The following is a 21,376-nucleotide window of genomic DNA, read 5'->3' as shown; positions in this document are numbered from 1 at the left end:
CCCCCGCTGCCCGGCCGCCCTCCCGCCCCCTTCGCGCCGTTGGGCCGAGCCGAGCCGAGCCGAGCCGGGTGGAGGCGGGGCCGTCCTCTGGCCGCCCCCCCAAGCCCCCCCTTCCCCCGCGGCTCTCCGCGCAGCCGCCGCGCCAGGTAGGGGCCCCCCCCCCGCCCGGTCCCTGGCAGGCGCGGCGCTCTTGGCGGGGGCGGGGGCGGGGGCGGGGGCGGGGGCGCCGCAGCAGGCCCGGGAGGGGGAGGGGGAGGGGGTGGGGGGGCGTCGTTTCCCGGCCGGCGTCCAGGCGCGGCTCCGGGCTGCCCCCCCCCCACTGCGCCCGCCCGCGGCTCCGGAGGCGCCTCTCGGCCGGCCGGGCTTGGGCTGCAGCGGCTGCGCGGGGGCTTCGCTGACGGGCGCCCCCTGCTCCCGGCCCGGCCCAGGCCTCCCGGCGCAGCTTCGGCCGGGCCCCGGGGTGGTTGGAGCGGCCGACCCGCCGCGGCGCCCCCTGCCCAGGCGGGGAAAGGGCGGCCTTCGCTGGGCGCCTCCTGGAGGCGGTCCCTCCCGGCCGGCCGGGGGAGAAAGTGGCCGGCGCTGCTGCTGCTGCTCGGCCCCGGGGAGAGGCCTGGTGGTGGTGGTGGGGGGGGGGGGGCTCCGGGCGTGTGTGTGGTCGGGAGGCATCCTGGGTGTTTTCCTGCCTGATCCAACTTCGCGTCGGTGACTCGCAGGCGGCTCTGTCTGCCGGTCGAGCGGGCGGGCGGGCGGCCCCTCCTCGCACACGCCTGAGCGGCAGCCGGCCGGGTTTGCTTCAGGCAGCGCGGGCAGGGGCCTCCGTTCGCCGTTCATGTTGCTACGCAGCAAGGGAGGCTTAGAAAGGGCAGGTTTTCCGCAGAAAAGGCTGCCTCGTGGCTGCTTCTGATGGCAGGAGAGTGGCTGGAATACGTGGAGCGGCTGCGTCTGTCTTGTCCACTGTTGACTGGCTGGCAGCAGCTCCCTCCGGGTCCAAGGCGAGCCCTTCGCGTCACCGAGGACTTGACCTTTTCCATCAGGGATATTGCCTGGGATTGACCTGGGCGGGGGCCTTCTGCCTGCTCAGCAGAAGGGATGGAGCCATTTCTGAAAGCAGCCAGTAATAACTGCTCACAAGACACAGGCTCGTACATCCGGGTGAAAGGTTTAAGCTTAGTCTATTTTGTGCTAGATTTCTGCTTGCAGGGAGCCCCGTATTCATTTACATAGGCAAGATTGAAATTGCTAGTTGCAGCCTGAAATGTCGCAGTCCATTCTACCTTCACATTCCTTGGCATGTCTTGACCACCCTCAGGCCCTCCTTTTCTGGCTGTAGCCCAGATGAAAATGAACCCCAGAAGGCGGCTTCACTCCTGCAGGGGGCACGTGTTTCCTGAGATCATAGGGCAGTGCCAAGCCTGCATGGCAGTCATGGAGGTTTGACAGAGAGGGCAGGCACCAGCACAAGCAGTTCTGGTCAGGCTGCACCATCCCCTGTGCGTCATCTGCCAATGCGCTCCCCTTCCACGGTTGCTGGGCCTGACTTGCCTTCCCCTTTCGATAGGTTTGGGAGATCTCCATCCCTCCCCGTCTTGGGAAGAGCTGAAGCTCCGGAGAGATGCCTCCCCCATCAGATGTGGTCAAGGTAGCTGTGGAGTGGCCAGGAGCCAATGCTCAGCTGCTGGAGGTTGATCAGGTAAGAGCTGCAGCCAGGTGGGTGGGGGGCAGAGCAGGCTGTGGCTGTCTTGCTGATCCAAACTGGGTGAGGGAGAGGAATCTGCCTGGGAGGGTGTCCTGGAGTTGGGCAGGGCTGTCCGTTCAGGCGCTCTCTTTCTGTCCTCCCCGCAGAAGCGGCCCCTGGCGTCCATCATCAAAGAAGTGTGTGATGGGTGAGTCTCGGGTGGGGCTTGGCTTCACAGAGGGAGCCTGGCCTGTGGGTGGCACGTGCCCCCCCCCTTCTGCCCTTGGGAGATGGTCAAAGGGTTTCCCTCTGCTCTTCCCCTTCCAGCTGGTCACTACCCAACCCCGAGTTCTACACGCTGCGATATGCTGACGTGCCTCAGCTGTACATAACAGAACAGGTTCGTGTGCCTTGCAGGCCCTTCTCTCGGTAGAGGCTCTGCAGACAAGAGGCAGCCCTCTGGCGGTGGCCTCGTCCCGCTCTCCCCTGCCTGCTCCCACACCCAACCCGGCTGCCGTTGTCCCTCCTGCCCTCCCCCCCCCCCCCAAGTGGCCACTGGGTGGAGAGCCACCCCACTACCCCAATAATTGCCTCCTTGGTCTTTTGGCTTTCTAGACTCGCTGTGACATAAAGAATGGGACCATCCTGCAACTGGCCGTTTCCCCGGTACGTCTGGGCTGCCCCACCCTCTGGCTCCTCCCCTCCCTGCTCTGAGCTCTCGCTTGCTCTCTCCGTGGACCAGCACGGCTTTCCTGTGCCGAGGCCCTGCTTGCTGGCTCGGGAGGCGAGCTGGTGCTCTTTGGCCAGCTGCGTAGCCCCGGGGCTTGCAAACGACTTGGGGGTGTGCCTTCTTCCCAGTCTCGGGCTGCCCGCCAGCTGGTGGATCGGACCCAGTCGCACAGCATGGAGGCTCGGCTGGAGGCTATGAAGGAGCTGGCCAAGCTGTCTGCAGACGTGACCTTTGCCACCGAGTTCATCAACATGGACGGCATCCTCGTGCTGACTCACCTGGTGGAGAGCGGCACCAAACTCTTGTCCCAGTAAGTGCCTGCCGGCTCGGGAGCAGATCCTGTGCTGGCTGAGGGCCTGTGGGAATGCCAACTTTTCCAATCCGTGTAGTGCTCTTCTGCTTCTCTTCGGTGCGGCTTTTTGGATGCTGTGCTCAAGTGTGTGGCGGGGGGCAGGGAGGTATATGGGCTGGCATTTAATCCAGACAGGATGGGCACGAGGGTGGTTAGGAAGACAGAAATGGGTGGTGTATGCTCCTATTTGTTACGTGGGGTAGAGTTAACCGTGGCTGATGGTCCTGATGGTAGTAAGATGCGCAACCCACTTTGGCCCTTCCGACTTTGCCAACCTGGCCATGCCAAGCCACGCATCTGTAAATTCTCAGGTCAGTTACAACAGAGAGCTCCTCGTGGGGCTGCCTTGAAGATACTTCCGGAAATTCAGTTGGTGAAGAACTTTGGCCAGGCTGTGAATGAGAGTGTTGTGCTGATCTTAAAGCAGCTTGATTGAATCCCTGTGTAGCTTGTGTGTGCAGCTCAAGGGAGCAGCAGTTCTTTGTGGCACTTGAGAGACTTTGTATTGGTCAGCTCAGATCCACAGACGGGGCAGCCTAGGCGGGCCGTCCACCTGGCCGTTTCTGCTGGCCTGTGTGGAGAAGACCTTTTTCTTCAAACGGGCTTTCGATTGACAGCGATGGTTGCTGGTGGTAGGTAGAGCAACCTAGGTGCCGAATCCGTGTAACTGGGAGTTTTGTGATGAAAATAGAGATATCTGCTCTGTACTGTTGGGATTAAGTGGCCTATAAGGCAAATCAGATAGTAGAAGCGTAGAGCTGGAGGGTGTGCCAAGGGCCATCGAGTCCAACCCCCTGCACAATACAGGAAATTCACGGATCCCCCCCCGTCTATCCCCCCCCCCCCGCGTACACACACTCTCAGTGACCTCTTTGACCTTTTTGCCCATGGGAAGGCAAAAAATCTTCAGGATCCTTGGCTAGTCTGGCCTGGAAGAAAATTCCTCCCTCAACCCAAAGTGGTGATCGGTATTGCCCTGGGCGTATGAGAAAGAGCCACGATAGTCAAGCAGCGGCTGATCCCTTCCCCCCCCCCTCCTGATCTGCCTAAATTGTATTACAACGAACAAGTAACTGGGATACAGACCTTTTATTCTGGACTTCCCTGAATTTTCCTGCTCCTCTGCAGAATGCCCCACGTTGCATCTGGTGCCGTCACTGGGTAGGGGTGGGGAGCCTGACTCCAATGGGCAGCAGCCTTTGCGGGGGGGGGGGGGCACAGTGGGCTGCAGTGGGAGGGGCAGGCAGGAAATCTCCATTCCTCTCCCCAAGTCCTGTTTCTGCTGCTTTGGTCGCAAAGGCAACGTGGATGAAGTCCTTCGGCTGCTTCTGGCGCAAGAGCGCCATTAAGGACGTTTCTAGCCACGTGCGCAAGGCTTGTCTCCGTGAGCGAGCACCTCCTGGCTGCTTGAAACGTTTGTGGGCTCTGGGTCAGCCTTCTTTGTTCCAGGCACCTCTGGCCCACCCCCCTGCAGTCCATAGGTATTGGATGAGAGGAGCAGGTGATCAGACCTCAGCAAGGCGGCCTCGTCGTTTGGTCCCGCTTTTATGAGTGTCTGCATGTTTCAAAAAAGGCTGTGTTTCCTGGCAAGAAAGGCCTGGGGTGGAGATGAGACTTGGATGACCAGAAGGGTCAGAGAAGACTCACCAGCGAGGGAACTTTGCCCGTCACCGAATCCTGCCCATCTCTAGTTTCTTGGTCTTCGCCAAATGCCATCCGTGACGGTTGGGGTGCTCACGAGCAGCCAGTTAAGCGGGGATGTGACGGGCCGGTTGCCCGCGTCTAAAACCAAGCTTCAGCTGGCCAGGAGAAAGACGGATCCCTCTCCGGGGAAGCCGAAAGCAGTTAGTCTTCAGACCTGTCAGACAGGTGAAGTTCTTTGGACCAGCTGTTTATCAGTACATGTATTTATATAGGGTTCAGTATTGCTTTGCAACTCCTTATCAAACACACAGACACCAATCTGGAGTTTATTTCACTTTATTGAAAATATACCCTAGTTTTTTAATGAAGCAAGCAATCAAAATATAAATGGCTATTAATATGAATCCTATAACAACAGAACATAGAAAGGCAATAAGAAATAAGTTCACTAACATTTCTCAATAAATCCTAAGTTTAACATTGGTCAAAGTTTCTATGAAATACATAGGTAGAAATAGGTTCTCACCTAGATTCTCCCAAGAGATCTCTTCCATCAGTACCCTGCTTATTCTTTCTGTGTTTGCAATTATATACCTAATCATATGCAAATATTTAGGGTCCATTCACATGATAGCACAAACAAATAATGATTGGTTTGACACTTCACTGAATACTCATAATTTCATAGTACAGCCTTCCAATTAGTTAAAAAATTATGTCATTGTCTGATCTGCAAGAGAATACTATAAATCTCTGACAAGTGTCAAGAAAAAGTTAAGTTGGGCGATCACCATTGGTTGAATCTCTGATAGAGGAACATCAGTCTCGGTAGAGTCCACTATTTTAATTAATTGCCAAAGGATGAAAGCACACCTGTTGAATTACCTTACACACAGAAAAAATACACTGAAAGTTCATGCAAAGTTTAAAAGTTCATCTAGAGAGTACAGAAGCTAGGCCTAGTATTCTTCAGAATTGATTTTTGGTATATGATTTTAATCTATATTGGCATAACGGGAGTGGAGTGCTGATTCTGTCGCCAGCCCCGTCAGCCCCTTTCCCACGCCGGGCCTTGCCTCGCTTTGGAACAAGCGTTCCCAGCAGGGAGGGAAGGGGGCGCTGAGCAACCCTCTGCTGCCGCTCAGCCGCAAGCTGCCTGTCACAGAGGCTGCCCTGTGTGTTTCCAAGCAGCTACGGGGAGATGCTGGCGTTCGCCCTGACAGCCTTTCTGGAGCTCATGGATCACGGCATTGTTTCTTGGGACATGGTCTCCATCACCTTCATCAAACAGGTACAGGTTCTCTGGGCAGGGCAGCAGCAGTAGATCTCAGCGAGCCCCTCCGCTGGGGAGGAGGGGGCCTTGCTCTCACTGGCGGTTTCTGGCAGGCATGCCCTCATTTGCGTGGCTGCCTTCAGCAGAGAGCTGGCATGGTTGGCTGGGCAGGTGCCTTCTAGCGGCTGGAGGGAGGGGGCCGTGCCGACTGCATGGGCCTGGGGCTAGGGTTCGGTGCTTCTGCCTCTACTCCAAGCAGCTTCTTTTTGTTCCACCTGAAGATTGCGGGGTACGTGAGCCAGCCCACCGTTGACGTCTCCATCCTGCAGCGCTCCTTGGCCATCTTGGAGAGCGTGGTGCTGAACAGCCAGAGCCTGTACCAGAAGGTTGCAGAGGAGGTCACAGTGGGGCAGCTCGTCTCCCACTTGCAGGTGTGAGTGTCCCGGCCGGGCCTCAGCCGTGCTCTTTGGGGAGGTCGTAGTGGGAGAGGCGGGGGGGGGCTCCCCGGGTCACAAGGCCACACAGAAAGTTGCCTTGCACTGCGTGGACCGTTTGGTCTGCCAAACTCCCTCTTGTGTCCTTAGACTGGCAGTGGCTGTGCAGGGCGTGGGGTAGAGAAAGGCCTTTCCCGTCACCTGCTGCCTGATCCTGCAGAGAACTGAGCCTGGAGCTCTGCCTCTGAGCGACAGGCCCCCTCGGATGGCAGGTGCTTGATGGGGCCACAGCAGCCTGTGCTTGCAGACTGACTTTGGGCCTTGGGGGGTCCCGTGCCTGCACCCATCCCAGAAGCAGAGAAGGGAGCAGTCCCAGAGGCCGAGAGACAGCCTGTCAGCCCCACCCCCCGCTTTCTCACTCCTGCAGCTCGAACCAAGAGATCCAGACCTATGCTATTGCCTTGATCAACGCTCTCTTCCTGAAGGCCCCAGAGGACAAGAGACAGGTCGGTGCATGCCCTTGTGTAGCAGATGGCCTGGCTGGGAGGGGAGTTGGCATGAGAGTTGGTGAGAGGACCCATTTGAGAGGCCCCTAGTGAGGGGAGGAATGGGGGTGCCTTCTAGGGTGCTGTCTGGGCTTCTGTGCTGTGTGTGACTCCTTCGTGTCCCCTGCGCCCTCGTCCTGCCCCACCCCCTCCCGGGCGAGGCACTTCTGTGTTAATGCCATTTGCTTCTCTTTGTGCCTTTTGCTTCCTGCCAGCAGGACCAGCTCCTTAGCCCTCTAGACCTGCCCTGCACCGTAAGTAACTCCAGTCCCAGGGGAGGGGAGCTGCCCCCGGCACCCTTGGCCGGAGAGGCTGCAGGGCTTTGTGGGCAGCCCTGCTCCCCACCCGTGGTTGAAGGACCAGGCTTGCTTCATGCGCTGTTCTCTTGCTGCAGTCATCTGTCGCTGCTTCATGTTTCGGGGTGCCTGGGAAAAGAGCACAGGAGGACTAGATTCCCCTGGCCCTGTCCAGACCTCTTGCACAGTGGACTTCACTCCTTCTAAACCTGGGAACCGCTTTTAACACCCATGTGGCAGTGTAGGACCCACTGTAGCACATGTGGCAGGAGAAAGTGGAGGGGGGGGCACACCACTAGTGTGCCTGGAGCGTTGCAGAACCAGCAGTCTGGCAAGGTGGCAGGGGAGACCCTTTGTGCTGAAGTAAGGGCCCTCCCCGCTGCCCAGTGCTCTCCCCTCACCATCCTGCTGCTCCTCTGGGTGAGCCACAAAGAGAGGCAGGAGGCAGGAGCCCCTCGCCCTTGTGTGCTGTGCACGAGCAGCGGGTCCTTCGGGAGGCCCCCCACCCCACCCCCCGCCACTGGCTCTGCAGAATCGGCCTTGTGACCCAGCAGGTGGGGTCAGAAGCTGTGTCGTCGCCCCCCCCGCCCCCCCCCCCCCGAGGCTTCTGCCACTTCTCTAGCAGAACCTGCCCCAGGAGCAAGGGAGGCCCAAGTCCTGACTAAGCGAGGTGGCTGCTGCCAGCCCTGCAGAGCGGACCGCAGGAAGCTGCCTTACGCTGCACCCAACTCTCTGTCCCACTGACTGGCCACTGGCTTGGCCCAGAGAAGCAAGGAAGGTTTCCTTGGACCTGGAGACGTTAGGGGTGGAGCCTGGGGCCCTGCACATCCGAGGCTTTTCCATAGGGCCGCACCCTGCCCCTCCCTGCAGCAGAAGGCTGTGGCTTGGGGTGCTGAGCAGGAGGGGGACTGAGCAGAGCAGCCCATGGTCCAGGATGTGCGGCTGCCCCTTCTTGGCCAGGATCCAACTGGGGCCACGGTTGGATCTCGTGCTCTCTCTTTCTCTCTCCCCTCCCCCCCTTCCCCTCCACGTTCTGGACAGGAGATGGCCAACGCCTTGGCCCAGAAGCACCTGCGATCCGTCATCCTGACTGTGAGTGCCAACCAGCCTGCTGTGTTCCGAATGCTGAGAGGGAGGGAAAGTGGCATGGCCGGCCTGAGCTCGTCAGATCTTGGAAGCTAAGCAGAATCTGTGCTGGGGTCCAGGGCAAAGCACCTCTGCGGCTCCCTTGCCTGGAAAGCCCCTTGTTGCGATCGCCACCGGTCAGTTACGACTGGGGACGGCACATACGCATTTAAGTTCAGAGTGCTAATCCTGAGCCCAGATCTGTGCATCGCTCGGCCTGATTCTTCCCCCGTTGCCTGTCATTTCTCTGTGCCAAGCTGCTGCCGTCCGCGTGAGAGGGGGGCCATGCTGTGGTCGGCTGAGAGGGGTTTCTGTTCCTCCCAGCACCAGAGCAGGCCCTGCGTGCTTGCTTCTGCTTTCTCATTTTCCCTTCCTCAAACACACAGCATGTCATCCGAGGAAACCGCCCCATTAAGACGGAGATGGCTCATCAGCTGTATGTGCTTCAGGTCCTGACCTTTAACCTCCTGGAAGAACGTATGATGACCAAGATGGACCCCAACGATCAGGTGCCTGCTGCTGCCAGACAGACTGGGGGGACTGGGTGCACGGTGAGGGACTGGGCCATGCTGCCTGCCTGGGGGGCTGCCTTCTCACCAGCCATCCCTCTTCCTGCCCGCCAGGCGCAAAGGGACATCATCTTTGAGCTACGGAGAATTGCTTTTGACGCAGAGGCTGAGAGCAACAGCCTGCCTGGCGGGGGGACAGAGAAGCGCAGAGCCATGTACACCAAGGACTACAAGATGCTGGGCTTTACGGTCAGTGGTCTGGCAGGAGTCCTGCTTCCTGGCTGGGCAGGGAGTGTAGGGAATGGCAGGGGGCCTAGCCAGCCTGGATGGGGCTTGTGCGGACGCTTTTTCTAGTTGCATGAGAGCATTGTGGGGGGGGGGGGGGGGGGGGGAGGAATCCCCTCCAGTTCTGATCCGTGTGGCTTTTATCACACACAGAACCACATCAACCCTGCTTTGGACTTCACGCAGACCCCGCCAGGGATGCTGGCCTTGGACAACATGCGTTACCTGGCCAAATACCATCAGGATGCCTATGTCCGGGTAAGGGCCAGAGGTGCCTCCCCAGTGGAGACCCCGGCACCTGTGCCAGCCGCCCTCCTTCACTGCTTCTCCTGCCTTGCAGGTTGTCCTAGAGAACAGCAGCCGGGAAGACAAGCACGAGTGCCCCTTTGGGCGCAGCGCCATCGAGCTGACCAAGGTGCTCTGTGAGATCCTGCAGGTTGGAGAACTCCGTAAGTGAGGGAGGAGTTCAGGGCCAGCTGTCCGTTCTAGGGATGGCAGTCCAAGCCCCTCACAGCAAGCACTCCAGTGTATTGGTTGAAAGGTCTTTATTTAGAGATCCATTAAGTTCATGTGTACATCCATAGATGGGAAAATTGGCAGGAATGAGTATACAAGCAAAGGCACTATTGATATAGGGAGTACTATTCCCCCCTCCCTTGGAGCAGTTTGCATTTAGGCATGAAAACCTAAGAAGTTGCTCAAGAACACAATAGCTTAGTCTGGACAGAGAAAGGCAGAAGGTTACAAAGCGATCAGACTGTTTCTCCCTCCCCTGAGAAACAGTTACGTTGCTGGTTCCAGCTGCAAGGTCAGTGCAGCATACTTTCAGAGATAACAGGCTGGTTACTTGTTCTGTGAACACTTTCGTTTTCAGGCAGGCAAGAACGGCATGACTGTGTAGCTACGTTACGAAGCACAACTATGTGCTCATGACATGAGATCGATACATTAGAACAGAGAGATCAATGCAGTGGATGCACAAATGGCACCGGGGGGCGTGCACACACGACACCAGCAGAAGTCCCCGATCCCCCTCGGCCCTCGAAGCCTGGTTCGCTCCCTGGCTGGTTTCCTGCTGTGGATCTTCTTAAAGATGCGTTGTCATGAGAACTGTTTGGACTTCAAGTTCCGCAGTTTTTCTCTCCTTTATTTTCAAGTTGCCTTTGTTTTCAGATCCCGTGCATCATAATATCATTTGCTAGTGATCCTATTTTTGGCATTGAGGCCAGATCTCTAACTTAAAAAAAAAACCCTCTGGCACCGGAGCAACACTGGCATCTTTTGGGGCTGGTTGACGCCCATTCCTGGTTGTGGCTCGCATTTTATTGGGGGGGGGGCGGTGTTTAAATCTTTCTTCGAGGGGTTTGCCCCTCCTGACCATCCTCTTTAGCTGCCTCTTCATGAATATCCTGATTCTAGAGAAATCTTCCCCTTTGGGATTTAAACGTAAACAGATTTCTGTGGATTTGGCGCCCTGGAGCCCGGACCCTCTTTGTCCCCTTCCTCCAGCAGCCAGTTCTGCAATCCACGGGGGCCCATGTTGGAGCACCGGCCATGAGGGCTGAAGGGCAAGCTCCCTCCCCTCCCCTTCGGCCCCCTGCTGGCAGAAGAGGCGGGGGGGTGGGGGTTGCCCCCTTCTCCCTCCCCGCTACAGTCCACCAGAACCAATTCTGTGCTTATGCACAGGCAACCTTAGTTCTCTATTATGGGACACACGCATGCACACACACGCTCGTCTTTCTGTCACCCTATCAGCGGTAAGCAAATGTTGCGTTAGTGCTCTTGTTTGGAAAAATCCGTTCTGGATTTCTAAGCTGTAAAGGGAAGTGATGAGCTTTGCAAAACTGTTGAGCACCCAGCTGGCCTCCGAGTGCCGAGTGGGGAATCCGGCTGTGGAGGCTTCCCCAGTCAGAAACTGGCTCTTTGAAATGGAAGCTGCGATGGTTAAGACGTGGGGTTCCGTGCCGAGCAGCACCGCCACAGACCACAGCGCACATTCCATCCTCCTATTACCAATTGGGTCGGGTGGTTTTCATTCCTCCGCAGCCCTGGGCCTGCCCCTGCCCCGGCGCCCACCCGCTTGGGCTCCTGTGCAGCGCCCGGCGGCTCGGACAGACCTTTGGCTTCATCTCTTCCAACAGCCAACGAAGGTCGGAACGACTACCACCCCATGTTCTTCACTCACGACCGTGCCTTCGAGGAGCTGTTTGCCATCTGCATCCAGCTACTTAACAAGACCTGGAAGGAGATGCGGGCAACGGCAGAAGATTTCAACAAGGTGGCTGGAGTGGGGAGGGGCTTCCGCCTGCTGCTCTCTGGCCGGGCTGTGGAGGCTGCGGAGGACGCCCGCCTGCCCGCCCGTCCCTCCTGGGCCGCATCTGCCCTTGGGCCAGCCATCATCTCCCTCCTCGCTTTCCCTGCCAGGTAATGCAGGTGGTGCGGGAGCAGATCACCCGGGCACTGCCCTCCAAGCCCAGCTCCCTCGACCAGTTCCGGAGCAAGCTCCGCAGCCTGAGCTACTCGGAGATCCTGCGCCTGCGTCAGTCTGAGCGGATGAGCCAGGATGACTTCCAGTCCCCGCCCATCGTGTGAGTGGCCGCGGCCCCCTCGCCTGCACGGCCCCCCCCTCCCCCCCTCCGTGCAGCCCACGGAAGCCACTCACTCCCTTGTGGCCTTGCTGCCTTCCCCAGGGAGTTACGGGAGAAGATCCAGCCAGAGATCCTGGAGCTCATCAGGCAGCAGCGCCTGAACCGCCTCTGCGAAGGGAGCAGTTTCCGCAAGGTTGGCAATCGGAGGAGGCAAGGTGAGGGGGAGGGAGTCCTGCTCTGCTGAAGCAGGCTGGGGGGCGGGCTCAGCTCCTCCACTCCCTGGCCAGGGGCGGCGCTGGTGCAGAACCCTCTCTTGGATGCTGGGGCAGGTCTGTAGCCCCCCTGGCTAGATGTGTGGGGAGAGAAGCCCCTCCGCAGCCTCTTCCGGGGGGGGGGGGGCTGAGTGGCCCCTCGTCACCTAGAGCTGTGCTGTGTCTTACAGAGCGCTTCTGGTACTGCCGCCTGGCACTCAACCACAAGGTGCTGCACTATGGAGACTTGGAGGATAACGCCCAGGGGGAGGTGACCTTTGAGTCCCTGCAGGAGAAGCGTACGTGCGGGGCTGGGTGGAGGGGGGGGGGCAGATGTACATCCCAGGCGGAGGAACGCCACGGCTGCTTACCCCGGGCACCCTGTGCAGGCACCAGGTGGTCCTCCTGCCATTGTCAAAGCTGGTTCCCTATTTACCAGGGAAGGGGGGGTGGCATCCCTAACCATCCCCGCCTGCCTCCTCCTGTTCCTGCCTGTGGTGCATCTTCTCTCTTTGTTTGCTAGTCCCTGTTGCAGACATCAAGGCGGTTGTCACTGGGAGAGACTGTCCCCACATGAAAGAGAAGGGAGCCCTGAAGCAGAACAAGGTACCTGCCAAGAAACGAGGCCCCTCGCTCCCTCTGCCGGGTTCCCTTCCAGCCTCTTTTCCTTCTGCCGGTGCACAAAGGAAGAGGAGCTGCAACGTGCTGTGCGGCTGCTTGGCCTTGACGCTTCTTCTCGTTGACTTCTCCCTCCCAGGAGGCACTGGAGTTGGCCTTCTCCATCCTCTATGATCCCGATGAGACCCTGAACTTCATTGCGCCCAACAAATACGAGGTGAGGGAGGCGGTTGTGTGGGGTGGGTGGGAGAGCTCGGGACTGTTTCTCCCTTAAGTGGCCTCTCCTTGCCTGCTGCTCCCCCCTTTCCCCAGCCCTCTCCTGTCTGCCCCTCCCTGCTGCCAGAGGGCAGCACAAAGGCCAGCCCCCTCCTCGCCTGCAGCCCACTTCCCAGGCGCCCTGTGGCCCTGGCCTGGCCCTCCTGCTGTTAAGAGAGGGATGGTTTTGCTTTAGCTGTGAATGGAGAGGGGCACGTTTGTCCCAGGGCCACGATCAGTTTTCAGGCTGAGGCCAAGTGTGTCTGCCAGGAAAGGGGGAACTAGCAGGGGCGCATCCGTCCGAGAAGGCTTAAGCGAGGGTCAGACAGAAAACCCTCAAAAGCCATTTCTTGACGATGGTTACACCACTCACCTCTAAATCCCGGCATGGCAATAAATAGTGTATTTTATTTGTTTACAGAATTTATGGCCCACCTTTCTAACCTTCTCTGGGCCAACATGGCATCTGACAGATTAAAAACATAATAGAAACATGTCTTAAAACCCACCAAAATCAAACAAAAAGGCCTCGTTACAACGCTTAAAACCAAGCTAGAATACACACACACACACACACACACACATAAAAACAACAGAACATCGGGCAGGAAGGAGGCGTCACTGAGGAGGGGTCACCAGGTGGAACAGAAAGACTTTACCTGCTGGTGGAAGACGGCAACAGAAGGGGGCAGATGAATCTTCCTGGGGGGAGAGTTCCAGAGGTTTGGTGCCGTGACCAAGAAGGCCCTGTCCCAGGTTGCCACCCACCTAATCTCATCGATGCAGAGGAGTCAGCCGTGTTAGTCTGTGGTAGCAAAATCGAAAAGAGTCCAGTAGCACCTTTAAGACTAACCCACTTTATTGTAGCATAAGCTTTCGAGAATCACAGCTCCCTTCGTCTCGAAAGCTTATGCTACCATAAAGTTGGTTAGTCTAAAAGGTGCTACTGGACTCTTTTCGATTCTGCACCTAATCTCAGACGGCCTTGGCTGATGGCCCTGGTGGTTGGGTCGGTAGTAAGGGAAGCATTGCCCATGAACATGCCTAATACTGTACCAGGCCATCGTCCGTCAGGGTCAGCATAGATTCCTCAGGCTGGCCGCTCCTCACCAGGGACTCGGGGGGGGGGGGGGTCTTTGCACCACTTACTGCCTGGTCCTTTTGACAGGGTAGGCCAGGGGTGGGACCCGGAACACTCTGCACGCCGAGCAGAGGCAGAGGCTCTCCCACTGAGCCACAGCCCTTGCCTGAGCCAGGCAGTCCCTCCGGTGTGCCGGTCCCAAGCAGGTCCATAGCTCGGGAGCGCTGCTGGATCCAGGCCTTCCCTTGGGGTCAGCAGGTGGTGGCAGTGGGCCAGATTTGCCAGGTGAGCCAGCTGCAGTCGTTCCTGAGCAAAACCAGACCTTGTCACTGTGGTGCATGCCCTGGTGACATCTCGATTGGAGTACCGCAACGCATTCTGTGTGGGGCTGCCCTTGAAGGCTGTCCGGAAACGACAGTTGCTAGGGAATACTGTAGCCAGAACGTTGACTGGAGTAAGTTGTAGGGCCTGCATCACTCCAGTCTGGTTCTATTTATGTTGGTTCCTAAATGGATCCCATGCCCAACTCGGGTTGCTGGTATTCCCTTTAAAGCCCTTACGTGATGGGGTCGGCATGCCCTATGGACTACCCATCCCCATATGCGCGTCTCTGTCTCCGCTGGTCGTCTTCACAGACTCTGCTTTGGGTGCCCGTAAGCCTAGGTGGGTAGCAAGCCGGTAAAGGGACGTCTCGGTTGTGGCGCTGAAACTCTGCAGATCCCTTCCCAGGAATTTTGTCCCCCTCCCTCCATCATTGTCTTCTGCCAGCTGCTGAAGACATTTTTGTTTGATTTGGTGTTCATGTTTTTATTTTAAAAGCTTCTTAATATTTGAATTTTTAAATGTTCACAGTTCTGTGCCTTTTCCGTTGTTTCTGAATGAAGGCAGCCCTCTGAATTAATGACCTCCAAAACATTCTGGCCGTAACAGCCTTGCCCAAAGGCCTGGCTGGTGACCAAAGCGCCTCTCGCCACGGCAAGGGCAAAGCTGGCATGTCCCATCACCACCAGGCTGCACCGCGGGAGCGCTTTCTTGGCCTTGGTCCAGCTTGGCTGCTGCTGGCTTCTGCTCCCTCTGGAGTTCTCTGCTGCCGTGCTGCCTCCAGGCAGATTAATACGGAGGCAAGGCCGTGCAGTGTGGGAAAGCCCCAAGAGAGGCGCACACATGCACGCGCGCACGCACGGGCACACACAGAGCGCCTGGCTGGCAAACCCCTGGATGGACACTGAGCAGCCGGAAACTGCTTGCCAGCCTCAGGTCACGGGTCAGGGTTACAGGGGTAGGTGAGGGGTGCCAGGCCGGACGGGATGTGGGTTCCCCTCTCTCCTGCTCCCCCACTACTCTGGCCCTCATTCAAGAAGACTTCACCTGGTACACGTTCCTGCTGCCCCCAGCCCTGGGAGTCCACCTGCTCCCCCTCCTGCCAACAGTGTGTGTGTATGGGTGGTGCTTCGGCGCCGGAAGAGGCACCAGGCCAGGCAGTACCAGGAGGTGCATCTGCACCATCCAGATCCCAGGCAGCACCTGCCTGTGCCATTTCCACCTGGACGGGGGGCCATCCAGGACCCTTGTGAGGAGCGCAGGCCAGTGTTCCAGGGACCAGCCTCAGCCGTTCCTGTCCTGCCGAAGGCGCTGCTGCCCCTCCGTTTCCTGGCCAGCAGCTCGTTCCAAGGTGCGATGGCTGAGATCCCGGAGATGTCCCAGTCATGCACAAGGGGCTGGTTCCGTGGCTTCCTGAACGCCATGCTGGGCTGCTCCAGGAACACGTTTGCTTCCCCACGGAGGAGGCTGTGCTGGCCCTCTTCCGGGCCGGGTTAGTCTTGCTTGCGGGGTCTTGGATGTGGAGGACTGCACGCACGTTGCCCTTGGCACCCCCTGCAAGGAGCCCTGGGTCTACCGGAATAGCCACCCTTTCCACAGCACCAGCGTCCAGGCGGCGTGCGACCAGCAGGACATCTTCTCTGTCCTGGGAGCATTCCACGAGGCCCAGGTCCTTGTGGCTCTACGTCTCCACAGCAGGGGGCTCTCGGGCAGAGCCTCTAGCCGCCTCCCCACTTACCTGGGGTCGTGAGCACCCTGGCCAGAGGTGGTGTAGGGTGCCTGAGGAGCCGATTGGGCCTGGGGAAGCGGGCTCGGCTGCTGCAGGGGCGCAGATGGATTGGTCCCCACGGTAGTTGGCCCCCTGCGCTCCGCCGGGCCGCTTGGGTGGGGCTGGAGGGGCGGGCGATCGACTTTTCTCGCACAATGGGCGCCTGTGGGCTACGCCATCATTTTTCATGGTGTGACTTTCTGCTGCTGCTGCTGGGGGCATTCCTGTGCCCCAAGGCTCAGGGAGCTGACTACCTCACACCCTGCCCCCCCAGCTTGCCAGCGCAGGGACTTACTCCCCAGTTAAAGCGTTCCCAGCCACTGTGGCCGGGTGACAGCAGGTGGAGCGGCGTTAGGCCACCGAGCCATTGTGTGTGTGTCGGGGGGGGGGGGTGCGCCGGTGCAAGACTGGGATACACCAGAATAACTCCCAGTTGGCTTCCAGGGCGCCTTCTGCGCTCCTCTCTCAGGATTGTGCTGTTAATCGAGAACCCCCTGATCTGTCTTTTTGGCAGTCCCTGGTACCCATAAAACTCTGCTCCCGCACCACATTTCAAATGAATCCATTTTCTTCCTGTCAGCTTTCTTCACTGTCTAACTTTTGCATCTGTACAATGCGGAATACTGTCGTGTGGATTATCTTTGTTCCTAGCGACGCATCCTTATCTTCAAGGAACTTTTTTAGTTCCTTTGTGGCTGCCGTTCCAAATCTCAATCTCCTGATTTCTTGGTTTGCTTTCTTGGGGACTCTGAATTAGATGGAAAGACGACATAGAAATATTTTAAATAAATATAGATCTTTAAAGGTCAATGCCTTGAATGGTGTCCAGAAATGGATCAAGGCAGTGTTGTGAGTGCAGCGTTCTGCACCAGTTGGAAGTTTCCGGACACTTTTCCAAGGGTGTGTGTGTAGCATTTTTGTGTTGGAAGCGCCCTGCCTTGCTTCACGTTTAATACAGCAGCTGTGTTTGGCAGAGTGTTCGGTTACACATTATTCCCCTTTAACCCTGGAATAATGGGAGTCCCAGTGGAGCTGGATCGAGGCATGCTGTTCAAACGTTCCCTACCTCTGTGCCTCCAATCGCTGGTAGTTGCTAAAGCGTAAGGGAGAAATTGGGGCAGAGGCTAGACTTCTCCTAGCCCCCCCCCCGCACCCTCCCTTTGGTGCTGTTCTTCTGCCCCACCTCTTGCGTGCTCTTGCTGTGGGGGGGGGCATACTGTCTCCCCCTCTTTAACTCCTGTCATCCTCCTTTGAGGCATGGGGGGAGGTAGGGAGGGGGCTTCTCTATCGTGGGAGGCGTCTCTCCTGCACAGCACGCCCCCCCCCCCCGGTCCTTGTGGCTGCCCTGAGGTCTGAGTTGCCTTCTCTGTCCCCCCGCCCCAGTACTGCATCTGGATCGATGGCCTGAATGCACTCCTGGGGAAGGACATGGCCAGCGAACTGACCAAGAGCGACCTGGACGCCCTGCTGAGCATGGAAATGAAGCTGCGCCTGCTGGACCTGGAGAACGTCCCCATCCCGGAGGTGGCCCCCCCCATCCCCAAGGAGCCCAGCAGCTACGACTTCGTCTACCACTACGGCTGAGCCTGCACCGCCCCCACGCGCCCTGGCCTCTGCTGGGCTGAGCGACTGTGGCTTGGGGGGGGGGAGGGGGAGGCAGACCCTCCTTGTGCTTTTCCTTCTGTCTCCGGATGGCAGGGGGCTGCCTGGGGCAGGCGGGCCAGTCGAGGGGTTTATCGAACTTCAGCAGCCGCTGCTGCTGCTGCCGCCCCTTGGTCCCCAACCACAATGTGGGGGGCGAGTGCTGTCCCGTGCCAGCGTGAGCATCTGCAGGCTCTCTGGAGGAGGCCTGGAAAGGGCCGGGAGTGAGAGTGGCCTGGGTGCACTGGGGACGCTGGCGGGTGCCCAAGGAGCAGAGTGCTGCCGGACAGACCTGCTGCTGCCTTCTCCCGTTCCCCTCTCTGCTAATGTGTACATTAAAGCTCTTTCCTTGCTGGCGACTCCACCTCTGTACTTGTTCTACAGCAGTCCGAGCCGTGAAGCTGCACGTGTGGTGGGGCTTCCAAGCGCTCGGCCCTCCTTGCAGCAGTGGGCGGGGGGGGGGGGGCTGCCCCTCCTACTGCGTGTCTAATAGCCCTTGCAGGCCCTTGAATGATGCTGGTTCCAAAGGGCAGCTGCGTTAGTCTGTGCTAGCAAAGCAGAACGGGAACGAGGTGGAACTTGTCAGACTAACTGCACGTTGCAGCAGCAGCGTTTGTGAGACCGGCTCTTTTTCAGATGCATATGAAATGGGTGTCTGATGCAGACTCTTAGAGAGGGAAGGGAAAAGTGGGGAGTGGGAGCTGGGGTGCAGGGAGACCCCCGTTGTAAATCATTTATGTAAAGGGCTAGAAAGGATGTGGTGGCTACACTTAACGGAAGTCGAGGGAAGCCGGGCATCCCAGCCTCTTGGGGGCGCAGTTAGAGAGAGAGTCCGATCCAGGGAGGTGCAGTGCGGAGCGTAAGACGAGGGCTGCAGTACGATCCAGCCTTATAGCAGGGCTGCAGCCTAAGAACCGGTCGCCATCTCTCAAGGAAATCCAGCCCCCTTTTTAATCCAGGGTTTAATCTCTTGCTGAATTCTGAGGAGTTTCACTTTGGGGTCTCCACTTCATTTATTTTTTGTAGGAGCAGAGACTTTAAGAACTGCGGCTTGGGAGGATTAAAATGTTCGCCCACGAGCGTCTGAGGGATCAGGGCAAATGAGACTGCCGCGTACTGCTTGTCTGTAGACTATGGATTATGTTTGGGGTGGTAGCCAGAAGCACCTTGGTATGTTTGGCAGTTGGAGGGTTTCCGTTTATCAAGCAGTGCTTCCCAGTCAGACTGGCGGTCCATCTAATCCACCGTCCTGTTTCGCACAGATGCCAGCCAGTTGCCCAGAGGGCACAGAGAGGCCAAGGCCTTCCCCTGATGTAGCCCTCCTAGCTTCGGCACCCAGCAGTTCACCGCCTGTGAATGTAGAGGTTCGCAGCCCCTTCTGCAGCTGCCGCACATGCTCTGTCCCGGGGCCTTGCTAGGCATAGTGTGTTGGCGGGGGGGGGGGGGCTCCTGTGGACCTTGGTGCTTCCAGGCACTCCCTCCCTGCAATCCCCTCTCCTCGTTCACGAGAGAGAAGAGCCCTGCTGGATCTGAGCAGTCGTCCATCTCGGCCAGGATTCTCACACACAGCGGCCAACCACGTCTCAGGGACAGCCAACAGCAGGCCATGGAGGCCGAGACCGCCCCCTGAAATTGCCTCCTGGCACTGCTGCTCAACAGTTTACTGCCCTGAATATGGAGGTGCCCTGTAGCCACCATGGCCAGAATCTCCCCTTGGATCTGCCTACGCCTCTTTTAAAGCCACCCACGCTGGCAGCCATCTTCACTTCCACATGCAGTGAATCCAGCAAGTGAATCAATCACCGAGTAAACCACCACGTTGCCTTTCGTCTGTCCTGAACTAGGGTCTCCCTGGCAACTGAGTGGGGGGATTGGATGGCTGGGTGCTCACAGTAATTACTTTGCTAATCTGTGCATGTGCATGCGTGCCTCTGCACACCACCACAATCATGTCACTTCCTGAAGTGATGCCATTGTGTGGGGTGGGGGGCGGGCAGAAGCGTGCAATTCACAGCAGGGTTGATTCCTCAAGAATCAGCCCCCGGTGCTCAGTGTGTGCCTGCTCCTGTCCGATGACGTCCCTTCTGGCACTGCCCTCATCGCAGTGAGGCACCGAGGCGTGTGTGCCCATTTGCCTGGGTTGCCTGCCAAAAGAAGGTAATTGTTGTCCAGTTTGCTTCCTCTTGCGATTGATGGGCAGAGGGGTAAACAATTGGGAATTTGCCTGCCTGCCTGCCTTTGGCAGCCACACGGCTACCCTAGTCCTGAACCGATTATCCAGGAGCTCAGTCTCTCGACAGGAGACCTCTTACATGAGCAAAGATCCAGAGGAGTTAGCTGTGTTAGTCTGTAGTAGCAAAATCAAAAAGAGTCCAGTAGCACCTTTAAGACTAACCAATTTTATTGTAGCATAAGCTTTCGAGAATCAAGTTCTCTTCGTCAGATGCATGATACAAACTGGTCAAATACAGAAGAGGAGGAGGGAGAGGGGAGAGAAGGGGACATATATCAGAAGGCGACAAGATGCAGTTAGCGGGGAGGCAACCAAAACATTCCTTTGCTAGTAAATGTAAACATCTTCCCTGGTATGGGCTTTTGGGGACCACAGTTCTCTTTGTCAGATGCATCTGGCAGGGAGAGCTGTGGTTATCGAAGGCTTATACTACATAGGAATTGGATGCTTATACTGCTGCAAACTAACACGGAAAACTGACTCCACACCAAAAGGAGATGTTTACATTTACTAGCAAAGGAATGTTTTGGTTGCCTCCCCGCTAATTGCATCTTGTCGCCTTCTGATATATGTCCCCTTCTCTCCCCTCTCCCTCCTCCTCTTCTGTATTTGACCAGTTTGTATCATGCATCTGACGAAGAGAACTTGATTCTCGAAAGCTTATGCTACAATAAAATTGGTTAGTCTTAAAGGTGCTACTGGACTCTTTTTGATTTTGCTCTTACATGAGGACGCTCATTGTATGGAGATGCAATGTTAGCCAGGAAGTGTAGTTCATCTCTCTACAGGAGGGTAGTTTTAAAAGACAGAGCCGGTGGAGATCACTCCCCAGAGGGATTGTTAATTTGATCTTTGCCTCCCTAAGCCTCGGGAGCATCTCTGCCTGCTCTGTCTTTTTAAATTACCCACCTGTCCAGAGGTGAAATTGACAGAGCTGAAGGCTTTTGAATTGGGCTTCCTGGCTAACGCTGCATCTGCCTACACTTGAACATCCTCGTGTAGAGATTCTTAGTTGGGGGTCCTTGAATGATAATATTTTCAGAGAAAGAGAAGCAGCTCTTTCCATCCACCTTCTAGACCTCGTGCATAACTTGATAAACATCTGCCACGCGCCCCTCTGCGGGGGGGGGGGGGTCCAGAATGCCAGGGTCCCGTCGCTACTGCGAGACAGGCGGGGCGTGCATATCACGGGGCTCGATCGAAGGAGCTGGCTGCCACGTGCAAGGAAGGCCCCTCGTGGCCTTGAGCCCTCCTCTTTGTAGGGCTGCTGCGCCCCCAGCTCCACCTGACCGCTTTGCCCATCCGAGCAGGGACTCGTGCAGGTGCCGACGAGCAACTGGGCACAAGCCACAGCTGCGCCCGCGCACGCACGTTCCCCCTGACGCCCCCCCCCCCCCCGCGTGGCTTGGCCTGGCCTGGCCTGGCCTGCCCGAGGGAGTCGGCAAAGCTCCCTCTCCCCCGGCTTTCTGCAAAACCGGAGGGCTCGAAGGCATCTCCACGCCGCCCGCTGCCAGCGCCCGCATTGTGGACTTGTTTATTGGCTGCCCGCGCCTGCATCTGACTCGCCCTGCGACCCGCTTTCCGGCCGGGCGAGGCAGGCGGGCTCTAAAAGAAGCAAGCAAGTGCAGGGGAGTCCCGCAGGCTACTCTCTCCGGCGGCCGCAAAGCGGACTCGGGGCGCGGCCCGGCTGCTGACGCGCCCTGCTCCGGCACCGCCCCCTGAGCCCACGCCCCGCCCCCTCGTAGCACAGCG

At 57.8% G+C, this 21,376-nt stretch overlaps 1 protein-coding gene across 4 annotated transcripts; it reads left to right on the top strand.

Annotated features, from left to right (window-relative positions):
- The first annotated feature begins 31 nt into the window (after nucleotides 1–31).
- Nucleotides 32–17,744, top strand: ELMO2 (engulfment and cell motility 2). 4 transcript variants are annotated; one of them, XM_054979870.1, is made up of 22 exons: nucleotides 32–146; nucleotides 1,559–1,690; nucleotides 1,843–1,883; nucleotides 2,003–2,075; nucleotides 2,291–2,341; nucleotides 2,534–2,715; nucleotides 5,593–5,692; nucleotides 5,956–6,107; nucleotides 6,536–6,614; nucleotides 6,872–6,907; nucleotides 7,991–8,041; nucleotides 8,461–8,583; nucleotides 8,698–8,832; nucleotides 9,022–9,126; nucleotides 9,209–9,317; nucleotides 11,010–11,146; nucleotides 11,293–11,456; nucleotides 11,559–11,671; nucleotides 11,899–12,006; nucleotides 12,231–12,313; nucleotides 12,465–12,542; nucleotides 17,134–17,744. In XM_054979870.1, exons 2-22 carry the CDS (start codon nucleotides 1,613–1,615, stop codon nucleotides 17,332–17,334), a joined length of 2,199 nt encoding a protein of 732 aa, XP_054835845.1. In that variant the 5' UTR covers nucleotides 32–146; nucleotides 1,559–1,612; the 3' UTR covers nucleotides 17,335–17,744. The 4 variants fall into 4 exon arrangements, with proteins under 4 accessions (XP_054835845.1, XP_054835844.1, XP_054835847.1 ...); XM_054979869.1 differs by having other exon boundaries at nucleotides 5,590–5,692; XM_054979872.1 differs by lacking the exon at nucleotides 6,872–6,907.
- Nucleotides 17,745–21,376: the final 3,632 nt, after the last annotated feature.

The sequence above is a fragment of the Eublepharis macularius genome, chromosome 5, assembly GCF_028583425.1.
Source record: "Eublepharis macularius isolate TG4126 chromosome 5, MPM_Emac_v1.0, whole genome shotgun sequence".
In the NCBI taxonomy this organism is placed as follows: domain Eukaryota; kingdom Metazoa; phylum Chordata; class Lepidosauria; order Squamata; family Eublepharidae; genus Eublepharis; species Eublepharis macularius.
This window is presented reverse-complemented; position numbering and strand designations above follow the sequence as displayed.